General features: G+C 41.2%; 1 protein-coding gene across 1 annotated transcript; it reads right to left on the reverse strand.

Moving 5' to 3' along the window:
- Positions 1-296: 296 nt before the first annotated feature.
- mlxipl (MLX interacting protein like) lies at positions 297-18186 on the reverse strand (the record flags this gene model as incomplete). Its single annotated transcript, XM_084074235.1, has 17 exons — positions 297-466; positions 587-716; positions 1459-1582; positions 1849-1976; positions 2489-2611; positions 2742-2860; positions 3223-3493; positions 3971-4044; positions 4991-5606; positions 6025-6176; positions 8391-8471; positions 9007-9184; positions 14605-14646; positions 14898-14987; positions 15200-15282; positions 15911-16017; positions 17834-18186. 17 exons carry the CDS (start codon positions 18184-18186, stop codon positions 297-299), a joined length of 2841 nt encoding a protein of 946 aa, XP_083930361.1.
- Between the last annotated feature and the right edge of the window lie 220 nt (positions 18187-18406).

The raw sequence follows: 18406 nt of genomic DNA on the forward strand, positions 1-18406 counted from the left end.
CTACGTGAATTTCTGCTTCACGGAGACGAAGGAGCCTTAAAATATAAGATTGATTAATAAGGTTTAAAATACATTTTAAGAAGCTGCTATAACATAGGGCTTTAGGTGAAGTAAGAAAAGGTAAGGTAAGGTAAGATAGAACTTTATTTCTCCCCAGGGGGACAATAGGTTGTGCAGCATTAGGCATTGGAAAAGGATTATCCATTATTAAGTGAACAGGTCTCCTCTGCAGGTGAGCGCCGGTTTCTGTAAGATGCAAGGTGGTGTTATAGTGTTCCATAACGTGTCCTTCACGGTTACATGGGCTGTGTGTTGTCCCGAGAAGTGAGCTGCAAGGAGTGATCCAAGACAGCGGCAGCAGCAGGGTTGCCTTGAGTGACAGCCAAGGTGGCCTGCTCTGGCAGGAGGTTGGGGTCTGTCAGAATAGCCGTGGATGTACTCAGGAGACGGAGTGAACTCAGAACCACTGAGGGGATGCACACAGAGATGGTGCACAGATGTTAGTGATTATGTAAGGGCAGATACAGTGCATAACAACAATGTGAAGTATCTGGGACAGTAGATTCTAAAACACAAGCAGACTTACTGGGTCTAAGAGAAGGCAGGGAACAATGTTGGTCTAGCCATGATAGTGTGGATCGACACAGGTCTTCCGCACTCGCCGTTGACACCATCCCATTATAGGACTCAAACAAAGGCTCAATGATGATACTGAACTGACAATGGTTGAGGAAAGCAATTTGAATCATAGCATGTGCATTTTAGTATATGCATCTCGTACATTTTACTGTTATGAAACCTCTATGAGTGAACTGGGGAATAACATCAAAAATAACCTGGAGTTTAGTCGATAAAACGGCTCTTATCTTATCTGTCCAATTACACCGGGGGGAAAAAAATTGAAAATAAAATAAATAGTTAATTAAACTAATGATATCCTGTATATATGGGCCCAAAGTTCAAGTAGTCCATAAGGCAAGATTTGATATCAACTTTTACAGCAGGAAATACTTTGCGAACTGCTTCCCTTAAAACTTACATTTAAGCAATTAGGGCATTTTTAATACCTTGTCAAGTAGATGTTACTATGATATAATTGCAATGTGATGCATCTTTCCATAGATACCCAAGCTGTCTTAACCCATTAAGACCGGGAAAGCCTATACGTTGTTATACCTTTAAAACCGGGGAAGCATCTGTGTAATTTTAGATGTTGCTATGTATATAGCAACAGGAATTTGTTTTTATTAAAAATTAAAAAAAATAGATTTTTTGTTTTCTTTTTTCTGAAAAAGCATTTTGAACAGAACCTTCTTAAGCACAGACATGGGAAAATATGAAGATCTCACAGGCAGTTAGGCTAGATTCAAGTTAAAGTCTTGTTTTTAAATATGTTTGGATCCCTTCAGATGAATGCATGTGTCCTATAGCAGGTGGCATGTTTATTAAGAAGGATACAATCCAGAATTTCCAGTTTTGCAGAGTTTGTGCCCGGACATACTCTCGAAACTTCTCCCTCATACTGTCAAAGCGCTGGCGAGTGATTGGCACACCAGTGGCAGGCAGCTGCTGCTGGCATACACTGTATACACAAGACATTTGATATTGGATGAATAACCTACTCCTAAATCTACTAAATTCAATGACATATAAATTAGGTCATGGCTACATTACTAGTACTCAATTTCTCCAGGAGTTAGTCGCACAATTTCCCTCTCAGATCCTTACCCTGACCTTAACAATTTACAATTTAGACATTTAGCAGATGCTCTTAGTGACATACAAGAGCAAAATCAGAGTAAATGGCATGAACCCTGGTCAACAAATGGTAGTAGTTGTCTCACTCACTTGATGGCAGAGTTGAGGTGCTGAATCTCCTCCCTGAGTCTCTGAGCCTCCTCATGGAGCTGGGCCCTCTCCTGCTGCATCTTACTGATGTACTCAGCTGTCTTGTGCAACGTGGTGGCCTTGCTGATCTGTGCCAGTAAACAGAGGGATTAGCACAGTGGTTCTAAATCTTTTTAATTTCAAGGACCCCCCATTTTGGTATGCATTAAGGCCACGGACACCCATAACTCCAATAGCGTACAACTGGAACCAAATGGCACATTTGCTGAAAATGTACACTTCACCTGTGGGGCGAGGGATGCTGCAGACACGTTTCAGCACCGTTTTACTGCTACTTCAGCAGACGTCGGACACTATTTTGGCGAAGTTACTTGCAATAGTCTTTTTCCCAATTTGTTTGGTGTGACCCCCGCCCCCCCCCCCCCCGAGCTTGGTGGCCTTGTCTGCAACCCATAAAGCCTGTGCATTATGCCTCACTATCAATAATTTGACCCCACTTTGAGAACCACTGCATTGGCCTATGTCAGCCCTATACCAAAGCTGTTGAATAACTGTTGACATCCGTAATGTTTAGAATATTATTTGTTATGGCCAGTCACTATACAAAGGGTCAATTGCCACAAAACCCTAAAAGTAGTACCTTTATGCTTGGCTGAGAGCTGAGGGTTGTCACCAAGTTGTGTAAAGTATCAAAACCCAGTTTGATGTTGAACCGTCTCTTCTGCTCAGCTGAGATGTGAGTTATCCGCCTGGTCTCTACCTGCTACAGAAAGCACAGTTTAGACATCATAGTGAGATCTTTTTCATACTCACAGGGTATCCTGCAAAAAGAATATACGCTATATAATTTGGTCATATCTGTGGGAACCATGGTAAAGTATCTGTATATTTACCTTGTTTGACTCTATTTTACCATGCCCAGAGAAAGACAGCGGGGACTCCGGGTTGGATGCTTTGTCTATAGGATTTGTTGGTTGGTCTGGATGTTGGTCTGGATGCCCTGAAAAACTAGCTAAAATGTAAAGAAAAAGATAAGGACGCAGCATTTCTAGGGCAAACATGACATTCATTATTAGATGAGGGATCTATGTATGGGACAATACTCAAATCCTCTCTTAACCACATTAATCCTGGCTTCCCTACTGTGAGCAAGTTGTTATAGGTGAACATTTTCAAAAATAGCGAAAAACGCTGACATACTAGCTCACATCGCAAAGAAGACCGGCAATTTTCACCATGCGACATCATTGTATGACGAAGAATAAAACAAAGCTTGAGTGGTTAATAACCACAAAAGAACATGACAGTTTTTTTTGGTTCATCCATTTAAAGGAGGGTTCATCCCCTTGTGCCGGTAGAACAATGAAATCCTACCTGATAAGCTGCTCCTCCTATCAGTGCCGTAGATTTGTACCGGGGATAATTTCTCACTCTTGGGAATTAAGAGGGGTGTGTTGGCGTGCGTGGTGCCTTGAGCGAGCAGGGCAGACACTGCTGAGACTCTTGAGGTGCTGGTGCTGGGAGTATTGCAACCAAGGACCGAGGTCTGGCTCTGTAGAGGTGTTAACAGTGGGATCCCTGACGGCCACCCAGCTCCATGTTGCAGCTGAGATGTAGTTGCTTGGACGTGCATGCCGCTACTTGACTATTGAACAACAACACACATCATTTATTTTCAAAATGTCATCAGTGTTAAACTCTGGTTGGATCTTGTTGGAAAGATATATGTCTTTTCTTTAATCTTTACTTTGAACTGTCTTGCATTTATGCCAGAGGAACAGCAGAGGTCATAACAGCTCTAGTAACTGGCTCTGTACTTACTCCCTACTGTACATACTGTACTGTATACACATGCATAATAAGTAGATACACACATAAACGTCCTGCACACACCAGCACATTCTGAATTGCACATGCATGCATCTAACAACATCATCAAATTTGGCCCACTGTGCTTCATCATACAGGTTTGAACAATCTCCTTGACTTAAATAGAGCAGTAGTAAGTAAGTAATAAGAGCAGACAAATAGAAGGACATTTAAGAAAGTTTGAGAGGTCGTTTGATTTCTGGGATATTTTCTGCTAGGTGAATGCTCATTTTAGAGATGAGTTGGGACTTACTGGGGAGCTTGGAGATGAAGACCTCTGTCCATTGGCTGTCCCTAAAGGTGGGTCAAATCCCAGCATGGTTTTCCCTACAAACAATCCATTCAGTTGTTATTAACATTTGTGATGAAACAAACAGGCGTATTGTTGCTGTCGCGCGGAAACCTTGTATGTCCAGAAGCAATGCTGTTCCAATGTTGTTAATATTTAGTCACAACCTGGCATCCCTAATTTGGGCATGTCATTATAGGCTAAAATTTTAAAAATAAATTCTTCTCCAAATGACAAATATAGCCGTTGCATCACAACACGTTGTGAGCTTGTAGATACTATCGCTATTAGTTATCGCTGTAACTGTAACTATCTATCTATCTATGATCCATAAATACTGAAAGATTGAGTGAAAATAATATGAACATGAACAAGATTGCATATGAAAATACAAATAAGATTATTCAAAAAACAAATGAATAAATAAATCACACAGGTAATTGATGTTAAAGACTAGAAAAGTGTGCTCCTCGGAGCACAGGTCTCCGCCAGGCCAGGTTGCCTGCCGCAAACTTTGAAATCTGAAAAATCTGTTTCTGTGAGTTTTGGACAAAGTCTGTAGGAGTAGTAGCAAAAAGTGTGTTTTGAAGAAAACGCACAATGGCATAAAATGTTATTAATGTAATGTAATAAATTGCGTCATGATCCAAGGAAATACAGGAGAAAAAAAGATGTTGATTGTACGACCTACGGTTCAAGAGTCCACTCCAGCAAACTTTGGAAGCCAATCTTAGCCAATCAGGATGGAATATGAAAAATCAGACAGGCCAATGTGAAATATTTGGGGCAGAGGTTTTTACTTGGCCCCCAGGAACTGTGCGTGCACAGTTTCACACCGATCGGTCCAACCGTACCAGAGATTAGCTGCTCACAGATGGAATGACACACAGACACACGGACGGACAGGGGCGAAAACATAGTCTCGGCAAAGGCTTCGGCCTAGCGGAGACAATTAAAATTAAAGAAGAGGAAAAATATACTAACTTTCTTGGGCAGCGGAGGACAGCAGTTTGGCGAGGCAGCTGGTCTGTGGAGGTACGGTGGGGGGAGGCACAGGCGAAGCCACGGTGGGTCGTACTATCTTCAGCCCTGGCATCTTTTGCTTGTGCTTTGCCCTCGCTCCAGCAACGGTAACCTGCTGGGGTACTGAGAAGCACTGGGCCACACTGACAGATGGCGAGGTCCCATGTGCTGGGTCAGAGACCACAGACAGGTAACTCTGAGAGTGGCAGGGTGTCTGTGGGTACATGTCCTCTTTGGTAGGGTAGCCATGGGCCTGGGCCACAGGCCCCAGGCTGCCTATACTGGAGGCTGTGTGGGTGATGACAGTGGAGGGCACAGTGCTGGCTGTTGTCGCATAATAGCCATACTTGTGATATGGTGGTGGATACATGAAAGAACTACTTGCAGAGGCAGGCTGTTGCATGCTGGTAATTGCCATAGAAACTGGTGGTTCCTGGTAAGATTGATGTCCATAGGACATGACCCCCGGTGCTATGCTGGCTGTGTGGTACTCACTGCAGGCCTGGGTTGGCCTGGACTGGACCGGCTGGACATTAGATGAGGAGGGATGAGTTAAAGTGCCAGATGAGAGGTTAGGCTGGAAAAGAGAGATGTGTCTTCTTATTGTTTGTTTGTTTTTTTGTTGAAAAGAAGTCTAGGTGAACATGAAAACAATTTAAAAAATGTCAAAAAACGCTAAAATAGTAGCTTGTAGCAGCTTCTACAAGCTTGCAGATCATTTATTTTCATTATTTGTCGTACACCAAACTATATAGGGCTTGGGGCAGCTGTAGCTTAGCGGGCAATCAGAAGGTCACCCCCCCCCCCCCCCAGTATGCCTGTCAAAGTGTCCCTGAGCAAGACACTTAACCCCTCAGCTCCCCACAAGCACTCATCATGACCATCTGAGAAGCCATCAGCTTGGTACAGCTGAAACTGAATTTCCCCCATGGCATTAATGAAGGTCTACCTCTCTAAAGTGGTTAAACAGGATTAATGCGCAATAGTATGCCTACCTGAGCTAATTGGGTGTCAATGTGAACCTGTGGCGTGTTTACCACATGGGACAACACTGGTGCGAATGCTTCACTGGATGAGCTTTCAAAGTAACCACAGTCTGAAAGAAAAGCCTGCTCCAATGGCTGGCCTCGATAGTTCATAAATATATCTGAAACAGACAGAGAAACAGTTATTTACAGACCCCAAGTATTGATAGACATTAGAAGACAGTTAATGTGCTTGTTTCCATTTTGGTGTAACAACATGACTACATGTAAATGACAAAAAACTGATGATTTGACGCCATGATCTTACGAAATGAAATGTGTTGATAAATAACTATGAATGGGCTAGCTGTACAGCTGCAGCATAACAAAGCAAAGCATCTATCTCTGAATTCCAATAGAAATTTCTGGGCAAGAGAACTTGAGCATGATATATCATGGAATCTAGTTTTAGACGTTTGATCAGTTGCATACTTGACTTGAAGATTTGTCAAACAATGTGCCACTGTCAAAAATGGCTTTGGAGCTCAGTGAGTATGGTGATCATGCCAGCTCACGTGACATAAATCTAGGAGCCAAGCTGGCAAGAGATGGCGATATTATGCCATCTGGAGATAAACTGTTGTTAAGCATTATAAATACTTTCCACTCTAGAACTATTTATGAGGTCAAGTGCAGTGGATACCACATGCTGTATCAAACACATTGAAGTCAAAACAGTGTTTGCCTAACTCCATTATTTAGTTGTTTTACATACCGTAATTGAAATTGACAATTGACAAATTGCAAATATTCATAGAACATAAATCTATGACAAATCCTCAAAGATTTAGCATAATAATATTACCTTATGTACACACAGGAAATTGTGAAGCAATCTAACAATAGATACCGTGTGTCTGCACTTTCTATTCAGTAAGGACACAATGCTGGCATTAAGTACTATATAGTATTGGCCAGTACTGTCATTTCAGAGTAGCAGGAAGAATCTATCGATGCGAAGAGGAAATGCATGGCAGTGCCATTGTGACAAGCACCCACAGGCTCCCTACACCTTGTGACTGAGAGGCAGCTGGTTCTTCAGGAGCCTGCCAGTATTGACTTGGCTAGATTCAGAGAAATACTCTCTCTCACACACACACACACACACACACACACACACACACACACACACACACACACACACACACACACACACACACACACACACACACACACACACACACACACACACACACTGTCTCTCTGTGTGTGTCTCCCTGTGTGTGTCTCTCTGTGTGTGTGTGTCTCTCTCTCTCTCTCTCTCTCTCTCTCTCTCTCTCTCTCTCTCTCTCTCTCTCTCTCTCTCTCTCTCTCTCTCTCTCTCTCTCTCTCTCTCTCTCTCTCTCTCTCTCTCTCTCTCTCTCTCTCTCTCTCATGTCGTCATGTCAGGATGCATTGAGGTTACAACAGGACACATGTCCTTACAATGTCCTTATCAGTACAAGCCCACATAGATACAGTATACAGCTCCGGGCCAACCCAGCTGAGGATCTCCAGGGGTTTGGTAAGCAGACCCATACAGTATGTTAGATAATTAGAATGTGTGCTACTCCCCCTTTAGCTGCAGCAGTAGCAGGCATACATTATATTGAATATGATGCTACCCAAAATAACCTGGTTATAAGACACTGAATGATGAATGCAGACAGAGTCATAAATAACACATTCTATTAATTAGCTTAGCTAACCATAGAACATAGGTTAGTTATCTTCTCATCTAAGAGAAGTTGGCCACAATATCTGTGGTGGTACCCAGGTTCAGGCTCATGGTGAACCACATCCTCTTCCACTTCCTCATTCCACTGGCTCAGCCCAGCCTTTGACCCCCCACTGACTCCTGGGCAGTCAGTTCAGTTACTGCAGACACAGCAACAACACAAAGGAGTGTTACCCACCCAGGAACCATCAGCTACACCATTAAGTTCCCCCAAAAGGTTTCACATGTGAACAATGAAAAAGAGTTAAGAGAATCTATGCAAAATACCATGGACACACAATAGGAATACAATACATGGAGAACCAAAGGTTACTGGGGACTTTCTAATACAGGGTATAAAGATACTGATAAGGCAGCTACAGTATCACAAGCTCTTATCAGGAGTCTGTCATTTCCGGTGGATCAAAAGACTTTCTGTCATTTACCAGATTAGGTCTCGCTATCGGATCAAGCATACAAGCCGCCCACTCCTTGGATCACAGAACAAAATGTTGTTGTCATAAATATGTATACAGACTAGAACCGCTTGCAGTAGGAGACACGTTGTGCCAAATAATACAGTCATTCTGTAGCGGTAGGAGGAAGATCCTGTCTGAGAGTCAGACAGAGGGTGAGGTACCTGGTATATCCATGAAATCATCCAGGTTAGGCTGTAGGGGTGTCAGGCCTGGCTGGATCATATCAGCATTGCTCATGTAGGCTGAGGAGGGACAAGACGCAATATTATACGCCCACAGATCAACGTGAATTTGACAAAAAGCTCATCTTTCATCATATGAATTTCCTTATTTTGGTGGGGTGGGTTCTTATAGACTCACATGACCATTTAAGCCTGATTTATACGTGGTTGCATATCGTGTCTCACACAAAAAATAACAGCTGTTCAAGCTTACAACGTGTTGTAGACACCAGCTGTAATTTGGATAACAGCAGGAGAGAGTCACAAGGTGTGTACAAAACACACTTATAATAAATGGGAATGTGATAATCACAATGAATATGATGACATGTGATGCTTCTGTCCTATAGGTTACACTTCATGATATATGATATAATGTATCCTTTGCATTTTGCTAAACGGTGTCTTAAGATAAATAGATCCATGCTGTATTCAAGCTGTTTTTTAAAGTCCAACTACCACTATGTGAAAATGTTATTAAATAATAGTTAATGAACTCTACTCTCTATATAGCAATTAGATACTGCTATATAGAGAGTATATACTGTATACTCACTGTTGTGACGGTCACTTGTCCAGGGGCATGGTGGTTTCTGGGTCATGGTGAACAGGGTATCGGAGATGTCAGACAGGAAGCAGTCCAGGTCAAACATGTGGGCTTCCGCTGGCACAGCTTCAGGCTCATTGTACATCTGATTGGACCATTTCTCCAGCTCAGCCCGGCAGATCTGACCCTACAATACATAAGCAAGGGATTTTTCAAATATTGACTGCACCATTTTATTTGACACACCAAAATAATCACTGATCCTACAATTAGAAGGGCTATTAGAAATAGCTGCAGGGGATTGCAATGGATGAAAAGACCCAAGTGCCAACTACAGCATGAATCAATGTTATTTGGGATTCATGCCCAAATAGTGCCATGTAAATTCAATATTTTCTGATTGGAACCTTTTTAAAAACATTTGAACAACTCTTCTTCTTCTTTCAGCTAATTCCAATCAGGGGTCGCCACAGCTGATCATCTGTTTCCATCTGGTTCTGTTTTCTGCGTCTTCATCTGTGACTCCTGTCACCTGCATGTCCTCTCTCACCGCATCCATAAACCTCCTCTTTGGCCTTCCTCTTCTCCTCTTGCCTCGCAGTTCCATCTTCAGCATCCTTCTCCCAATGTACAACTCATCCCTCCGCTGCACATGTCCAAACCATCTCAACCTTGCCTCTCTTGCTTATCCCTAAACCTTCTGATCCTAGCCATTGTCTTCCAAAACTTTTCTGTCAGGGGTACTCCCTTAGCCTTCCCGGACTTGCCCAAAAGAAGGCAGTGGGGCAGCGAGAGCAATAGCAGCGAGAGTAAGGTTGTTAGCTTAAAGTGCAGGGTAGAGATTAAGAAAAACGCTTATACCTCGCTGGGCCCCAGCAAGAACACAGCAGACACAGCACAACCGTGGTTTTGCCTGTCAGCAGCGGGCTCTTAAATGGCCTGCAGGGCGCTAAATGTCTGTAGCCCAACAGCTGAGAGGTGTGAGGAGGAGGGGAAAAAGTTTACCCCTCCCCAGTTAGCACATCTCATGGCCATTGAAACTCAGGACAAGTAGCGTCATTTTAACAACTCTATCCTGAAAAGTATACGTAATGCACTGTACAGTACACAGTAAGATAACAATGTTCAATCAGGAGGTATATAAGATAAGATAAACTTGTATAAATCCCCAGACAGAAATCCAGGTCATAGCAGCAACAGCAGTGAGAAAACACGGGAGAGGTACAGGTAAGAGTCACAAACCAATAAAATACTGACATTTTGTACAGTCTATCAATATACAGTATGAATGAATAGTGAATATATGAATGAATATACATTATATCCCAATACATCTATTGCCAGTGAATATATGAATAAATATATGTACTGTACAGCCAGCCTATCAACAAAGAGTATACAGGTGGATATACCGGTATTTACAGTCTATCAACAGTCTATCAACACTGAGTATATGAATTAATTATTATGTATAGTCTATCAACAATGAATATATGAATGGATATCTGTGTATATGGTTTGTCAACAGATCTCCAATATTGATTATCTGGATGAATATAGGCTATGTACAACCTACAGTCTATGCATGAATATAAGTACAGTATTTGATATATGGTAAAATATCGTATCCACTTACCAATGACATAATCAATATCAATATCAGGACAATATAAATTCTTCAACAAAAAAAAAATCTAAACAAGTGCAGGGTCGCTTCAAAATGACAAAAAGTATTGCAGTTGCATCTCTTCCTAATTCATGTGATATTTCTTGATAAAACCAGTCACTTATAAGTCACTCCAAGGTTTTCCAAAAATCTAATAAAAACACTCACAGAAAATGTGGATCCAGACCCATCTGTTCCTATCTGTCTGGGGTGCTTTACTTCACCTCATCTTGTCTTTAAGATACTGAGTCACAGGCAACATTTATAGGGAAGCCCAAACTGAGCCGGAAACTGTTTTCATTGTATCTACGCTCTCTCTAAGGGAGAAGGGTGTGGAGTAGTAATGAATTGAAATTTTCTGTGTGTGTGTGTGTGTGTGTGTGTGTGTGTGTGTGTGTGTGTGTGTGTGTGTGTGTGTCAGTGTGTGCGCGCACACTACATCACTACATATTGAAAAAGCAGTTTTACCATATTGTTCAAAAAACACTAGCCACCTACCAGGCATCATTATGTTTGTTTTGTTCATTTCTTTATTTTCATGTCTCACCATTTCAATGAGAGCAGCAGACCTTTGTCCTCGACCTAATTCTGGCAATCACACTCACGTGTGGACCAACAGCAAACCCTCCCATTACAGCCTTCACACGACACATGTAGAGACGGAGACACATGTTGTTGAAAAAATAATGATAAAAATACTACTGGCACATCTCATTTGGTCACTTTCGATGTACTGTACATTACATTTACCCACAACAAATGTTTCAGACGAAACATTTATTTTATTTTTGTTATAAGCTTCAGTTATTAATCAAAGATCCCATCATGTTAAGTTACATTGCTTATGTTCCTGCACTGCTTCTGCTATGTTAAATTAACATAGTTTGTGGTTAGATACTGATTAACATTTTGATGTACGAGGAGATGAGATGATGGACCTCTTTTCATTGTGTCGAGTAGCTCCATTTCACAGAAAAACACAATACAGATAATAGGTAACATGTTCAAGGAAATAACCTGAATAACTGAGTGGAGAAACAACAAATGCATCTGCTTCAATACAGGTGTACTGCCTGATACAATTAAACAATTAAGATCCTATCACACTCTGTGGTAAGATGTAAGCAACTAGGAAAGAGTCATTATTGGGGCATGGATGGCAGGAGCCATCACAATGATTTCTCAAATGGCTAGTGTTTCAATAGGTAGTGGGACCCATTATCGTCTATTGAAAAGACCATGGAAAATAGGGTTGGAAATTGTGGCCAAAAGCTCACATTCAATGTCTGTGATGCTCGTGCATTAGTGTGGTAAAAATGCAGGACATGATCAAACTGTGTCAGCAAGAACATTCCGTCGACAACTACATGATAGAGAGGGATATAATAGTATGGTTGCAGTGCATTAACACACCTCATTACAAGGTGTTATGCACATATAGTTAAAGGCACATTTGAGAGTTTTGATTTATTTGATTTAGTTCAATGATGCAAAAACCATAGACATTGGTCTACAGAGATGTGTAAAAAGGTGAAAAGGTCACCAATGAGTCGGTCGGCTATTCGCCGCTTCACCTCCCAATGTCCCCCCCCTGTATGTATGAATGAATGAACCATTGTAAAGAGCTTTGAGCACTTGGAAAAGCGCTATAAAAATGCAATTCATATGAGTCATCCTTCACCATTCACAAAGTGCATGAGTGGCGCTTTACATAGACTGTGCATTACATTCACCCATTCACACACACATTCATACACTGATGGCGGACGAAACCATGCAAGGCACCAACCTGCACATCGGGAGCAATTAGGGGTTCAGCGTCTTGCTCAAGGACACTTCGACACTAACTCTGGGGGAGCCCGGGATCGAACTGGGAGCCTTGCGATTCCCAGGCGGCCACACTACCCCAGAGCCCCGTTACCTGTCTTTATACTGTATATAAAGTGCCATCAATTTACATTAGCTACAGATATATTCATGCTCATGTATGTGTCAAAACCAAGGAGTTGGTGGTGGACTACTAACAGAGCAAGAAGAGTCCCCCAACTGACATCTCCATACGTGGAGATAGTAGCCACTTACATGTTCCTGGGTGTACAGTACACACACATTATACATACACTTATGTCTATATCTATATTAATAGTTATACTGTAGCCTACATTATGCTAACCCAGTAGATCCAGGTGCAGATGTTTATATCAAACTTAAGTCTACATAAATAAAATAAAAAATATTATATTTAAATTATATTTCTTTTTAAGCAGTGCCCTTTAAGTGACTTTGTGTATGTATGTATGTATGTATGTATGTATGTATGTATGTATGTATGTATGTATGTATGTATGTATGTATGTATGTATGTATGTATGCATGTATGCATGCATGCATGCATGCATGCATGCATGTATGTATGTATGTATGTATGTATGTATGTATGTATGTATGTATGTGGCACAAACAGTGCACCACTTACTGTACACACGCCACTTAGGCGGTGGCAGACGGTACTACTTGAAATTCAAGTAGTACCACCTGAATCAACCCGATCTCACACGACTTAGTATACATTGCACGGAGGTGTCATTCCGTGCATAGACAACTGGAAAACCCGAAAATCCGTGCATAGCCACCTCGCATCTCCCCCATTGTGACTACGGTATACAATTTCGGAGGCGCGCAGTCTCAAGGGAACTGGAGCCATGTAAGGGACCACCGAGTGAGCTAAAGCGAACGAGTTGCCGAACGTTGCGACGTTCCCTTGAGCCTGCTCAGCGGCGTTTGAGTTATGTACCGATAGGCACAGAATAGTACATTTTGTTGTGGGGACTGCTCTGCTTCTGGGTTTTTCCGGGTTGCAACTGGTTATGCCCAAAGTGGGACTAGCCGTACATATGCACAGATCTTCGGGTTTTCTAGACGACTACGCACAGAGGCACGGAGGTGATCCGGAGGGGGCACTAAGGTGGAGCTTAACATCTGCAATAACTTTTAGTCAAGTATTGAGAGCTACATGATAGCATTGTACTGCAAGTCTCAATAGCTCAGTGATCTTTAACCTGTGAACTATCTGCTGGCTTGTGTTCCTTTGAACCCCGCTCAGGTAGCAGGCTGTATAAATGCACACAATCAGTGTATGAGGACTCCAGCCAGACAGTCAAATAATATTGTCTGGATTTTGACCTCATGCCAACCCGGGACCTCCAAGCCAAACACAATGAAACTAAGACTGAACAAACTTCTCAGACACACAGCAGATGAAGACAGTCGATGACGTGCCATAAAAGACTAAGATAAGGAATTGTGATTGTGAGTTGAGACTGAGAGTGAAAATACATGACGCCGGCCAGTATAAATCACCCATAAGAAGTCAAGTGAGCACTGTCATCAGTGAGGTGTTTCCCCCGGGGGCCCTGTTTTCCTCTCTCCCCTTTCTCTAAACCTCTCTTTATTTGTTGATGATTTGTTTGTTTTTGCCAATGTGTGATGACACGGTTAAAATGTCCCCATCAAAACCCAGTTCTCAAAAGCATCCTGAGAAGTAGGTCAGATTTGATTAAATGACATTAAATTTGGAAGCCATTTGAATTCAACAAAGATAAAGCCTGAGTAGAGGTTAGAGGTAGGTATTGTGGAGGATAGCAATCATCAATGTGAGTCAGTTTGCCTACAAATGTCAGTCAGTGACGCAAGTTGTTTCGCACGTTTCTAGCATTTCTTCTAAACACTACTGGGTCAATCTCTCAGTCTCATTTAGTACAAAGATGCATAAACACACCCACGCACACCCACATGAACACAAGATGGGATGGAGAAGTCAGCTTCAGCCTAGTGCAGAGCTTAGGTTAACAGCAAGAACAGTATACTATGGTGATATTTAAAGATGAATGTAATAAAATGGGCAAAGCCTTAAACATAAATTGGTTTAATGTTTCCATTACCTGCTGTAGTATGGAAAAGAGGTCATCCTTATTTTTCTGGAGCTACAAAGAAACAATGCATCTATATTATTCATCATAGCCTACAAATAAAATAATTATGCACAAGAGATACATAGTAGGTCACTTTACTTGTGGATTAAATGGTACCACTTTTACAAACTGAATCCTCTTTACCAAATAATGAAATTAATTAAATAGTTCTGCACTGATGGATGGATGTTATTTTGGCAAATAACTATAAATAATTATATTTATTATGTATCAGGAAACTCAAGAGTTAAATATGCACTCACTCTTTTCTTGTAGTAAATCCTCCACTTGTGATATTCCTTGATTACCACTTCAATCCTGCGCTTCCAATAGCTGCCCTCTAACACAATTGCCTTTTAACAGGAAACAGAAATGCAAAAGGTAAGACAGACTTAATTTAAAAAACATATAATATATTAATAATAGACAACTTGCAAACTAACCGGCTTATAAAGTGTAAAAGCAATTCAACTCCTTCAATAGTTTTTGTTTTACTTTGGGGAGGTTCAGCTGTATTGTTCAGATTCAATTAAAACACACTTTCCTTAGGTCAAAGGAGACTCACTTCGGGTTTGCGGTGTGCATCAGCCTCCGTGCCCTCCAGTGGGGTGACAAAACCACATGCTGGGTTCTTTCTCTTCTCCACATCTGAAGCACATAATATAACACTCAATTGATCATGTCCCTGTACTTCTCTTCATGTTCTAATTGTAGAAATCCTTGTATTAGTTTATTCAATTGATTTCCAAACTTTTTCAGCTGAGACACAAAAGATACATTTGGTGTCTCGCCAGGACCCAACCTTACAAAAACATCCATTATGAATTAACCACTCAAGCACTATTTAATAGTGAGAATAGACGATCTAAAACGTGTTGCATTGTTGCTTGTAGACCAGCTATTTTTTGTTTTACATTTAGAATTTGGTCCCAACTCCTTGGGGTGTTTTTTTGTCATTGTATGTTTGCATACGTTTCCCGGTGGGGGCTCCTCACATAGGTGAGTCAGCAGGATACAACAGCAGTGACAACACAGCAATGAGTGTAGGGAGGATACGACAAAATTGGGGTGAAAAACTGGTAAAAAGCACACCAAAAAAAAAAGGATATGTACTCACAACCCATAAAAATGGGTCTGTGACCTAAAACTTTGTCCTGACCCATTGTTTGGGAAAAACTGGTTAATTTTGTTTGAAATTGTGATCCTTGTGTGTAATCAGTGGTGAGCTTTCTGAGGACATATAGCTTGTATCAGAAAGGAGGGGTGATGGACTCACACTGAATGAACCAAGCTCTCCAGATTGCATTGTTGAGACGGATCTTATCTCTCCACAGCAACCGCAGACCTTTGAAAGACTTCCACTTTGGAGAGGCAATCTTACCACTGAAAGCAAGTTAAGTTAACAAAGGAATTAGAGGCTGATAAAGTGAAACAGCACACTTCATATTAAAAACATCAGATGATTACTGCAATGCTTTAATTTATAGTTGATAGTAACAGGGTAGTATGTGAAGGGTGTTTGTATTACCTATGCTGAAAACCTGTAACTGATTTTGACTAATTGTGTCCAGTCAACTTGTTCAACATTACACCGCCAAGCTGTTTTGGCTACTTTGCCCCTTCAGTGGTCTCTGCACACATTATGTGAGAAAAGCCCTCCTTATGCTAGGTACTCATTGAGTTGCTAGGAAGCCAGGTGGATCATTTTGAAGATGCTTTTAATGGAGTGAGTTTAATGCATGTTCTAGACTCCTACACACTCTGCAAAACAGAAGAGACACTACATGAACACGGGACAGATTGATCGAAGGGGAAAAACTAATACACACCTGACTGGTTAATGAAAAACAGTGTTCTGCAAAATACTGTTTGACAGGCTCATCTGCTCAACTCTACTAGTACTGTACTCAATAAAACTCAAACACAGAATCTGAGGATTCACAGCAGCAGTGATCCAAACAGTAGGACTACTGTCAATGTAAATGTTGTAGAGAATAGAGGGGCAATATGTTTCCAAGAAATGCCTGTGCCACTGATTATGCAACTGTCAGTAAACTATAAAAGATAAGACTGGCAAAAAGACAAGAAGGAAATCTGGCAGAAGTAGCATTTTGCAACATCCAAAGCTATGTTTTCTTAAGCATGTTTGTCTAAAGAGATATGAATGAATGCCATTATCATTATTATTATAATATCAGACGATACATGGCATGAAAAGGTGTTTTGGGCTGCAATTCCGTTTAGAAAAAGAAAATACTAGCCTGTTTTGTTTTTATAGCCTAAACTTTGAACATAATGTTAAAGATTCAAGGAGTTTGAATTGAAACGGAGCCTAATGTGTCCCATTTGGTTTGGTGGACGTAAATGTCAAAACGGGTTTCTGCAACTTTTGGTGTTTCCGTTCTTCTTCCATGTCAGTTACAATGTAATCATCCTGCCAACTGGAGCCAAAGTCCATCTTTCTGTCACATTTCAGAGATGTTGCACAAGCAGCAGGCACCATCAAATCCCTCCTTTGCAAGTATTTAAGTGCAGAGCTTGGGCACACAAAGTAAACCCAATTGCTTTAATAAATAACAGTGGTGTAAAGTAACTAAGTACATTTACTCAAGTACTGTACTTAAGTACAATTTTGAGGTATTTTTACTTTACTGGGGTATTTCCAATTTTCAGTACTTTCTCCACTACATCTCAGAGGCAAATATTGTACTTTTACTCCACTATAATTATTTGAAAACTTTAGTTAATATTTGCTTTGTAGATTTTGATTATTAATACAAAGCATACATGAACCACTTCAGCCCTATATATATTTCGGCCATTTGAAAATAGATGATCTACAAGATCATGTAACTCATTGCAAGCTTGTAGATCTGCTATTTTCAAACGATTTTTTAAAATACATTTTGAACATTCTGCACAATGAGTACTTTTACTTTTGAGTACATTTTGATGCCAATACTTTGGTACTCTTACTCAAGTACATTTTGATTTCCGTACTTTTAGTTGTAACAGAGTATTTCTACATTGCAGTATTGATACTTTTACTTAAGTAAAACATGTAAACACTTTTCCCACCACTGATTAACAATAATATATATATTTTTAAAGAGATATAGGCCCATGGCCATTTTACATGGACGTATCATCATTACATGGTTTTGTTTTGACTAAACTTTGTATCATATAGGCTACGTACCTGTAGGCCAGTGACATGCACTCAAATAACCGCGTGAGTGTAGGATCTATGCTCAGACTTCCCGAACTAAACGGACCAAACGTGTATGTGTGGCACCAAGTCCTGTTTACGGTATCAAAATCATATCCCACTCTTTTCCTCCGGCGCGGGGCAGAGTCGCTGTGGGGAGACGACACCATAAAGTGGCCGCTGTGAATGACCTGGCAGCGCCGTAAAGAGCCCAAGGATGGCCCGGTACCGACTGTCATCGGTGCGTGTTCTTCCTCTGATGGGTCCGTGTCCGACTCGGAATCGGGGACCTGGTTCTGTTGTGCTTGTCCAGACGACCCTGAAGACGTACTTGCCGCTGCCATTGCAGTGGGCTATTGATCGGTGAACTTTCTCCCAGTTTAAAAATCCCAGGGTGGAATTGAATTTCGTGTCAAATGATGTCACGATTGTCCAGAGCGAATTCAACAAGACCCAGACTGGTTCCCTGCAGCACGTCTGAATTCTATTAAGGCCTTCATCTGTGAGCTGGCGGTAACTGAGAGGGGACTAACTAACTAGTTAGGCTACACCTTATCTACACTT

Source organism: Gymnoscopelus microlampas (genome assembly GCF_963454915.1).
Source record: "Gymnoscopelus microlampas genome assembly, chromosome: 12".
In the NCBI taxonomy this organism is placed as follows: domain Eukaryota; kingdom Metazoa; phylum Chordata; class Actinopteri; order Myctophiformes; family Myctophidae; genus Gymnoscopelus; species Gymnoscopelus microlampas.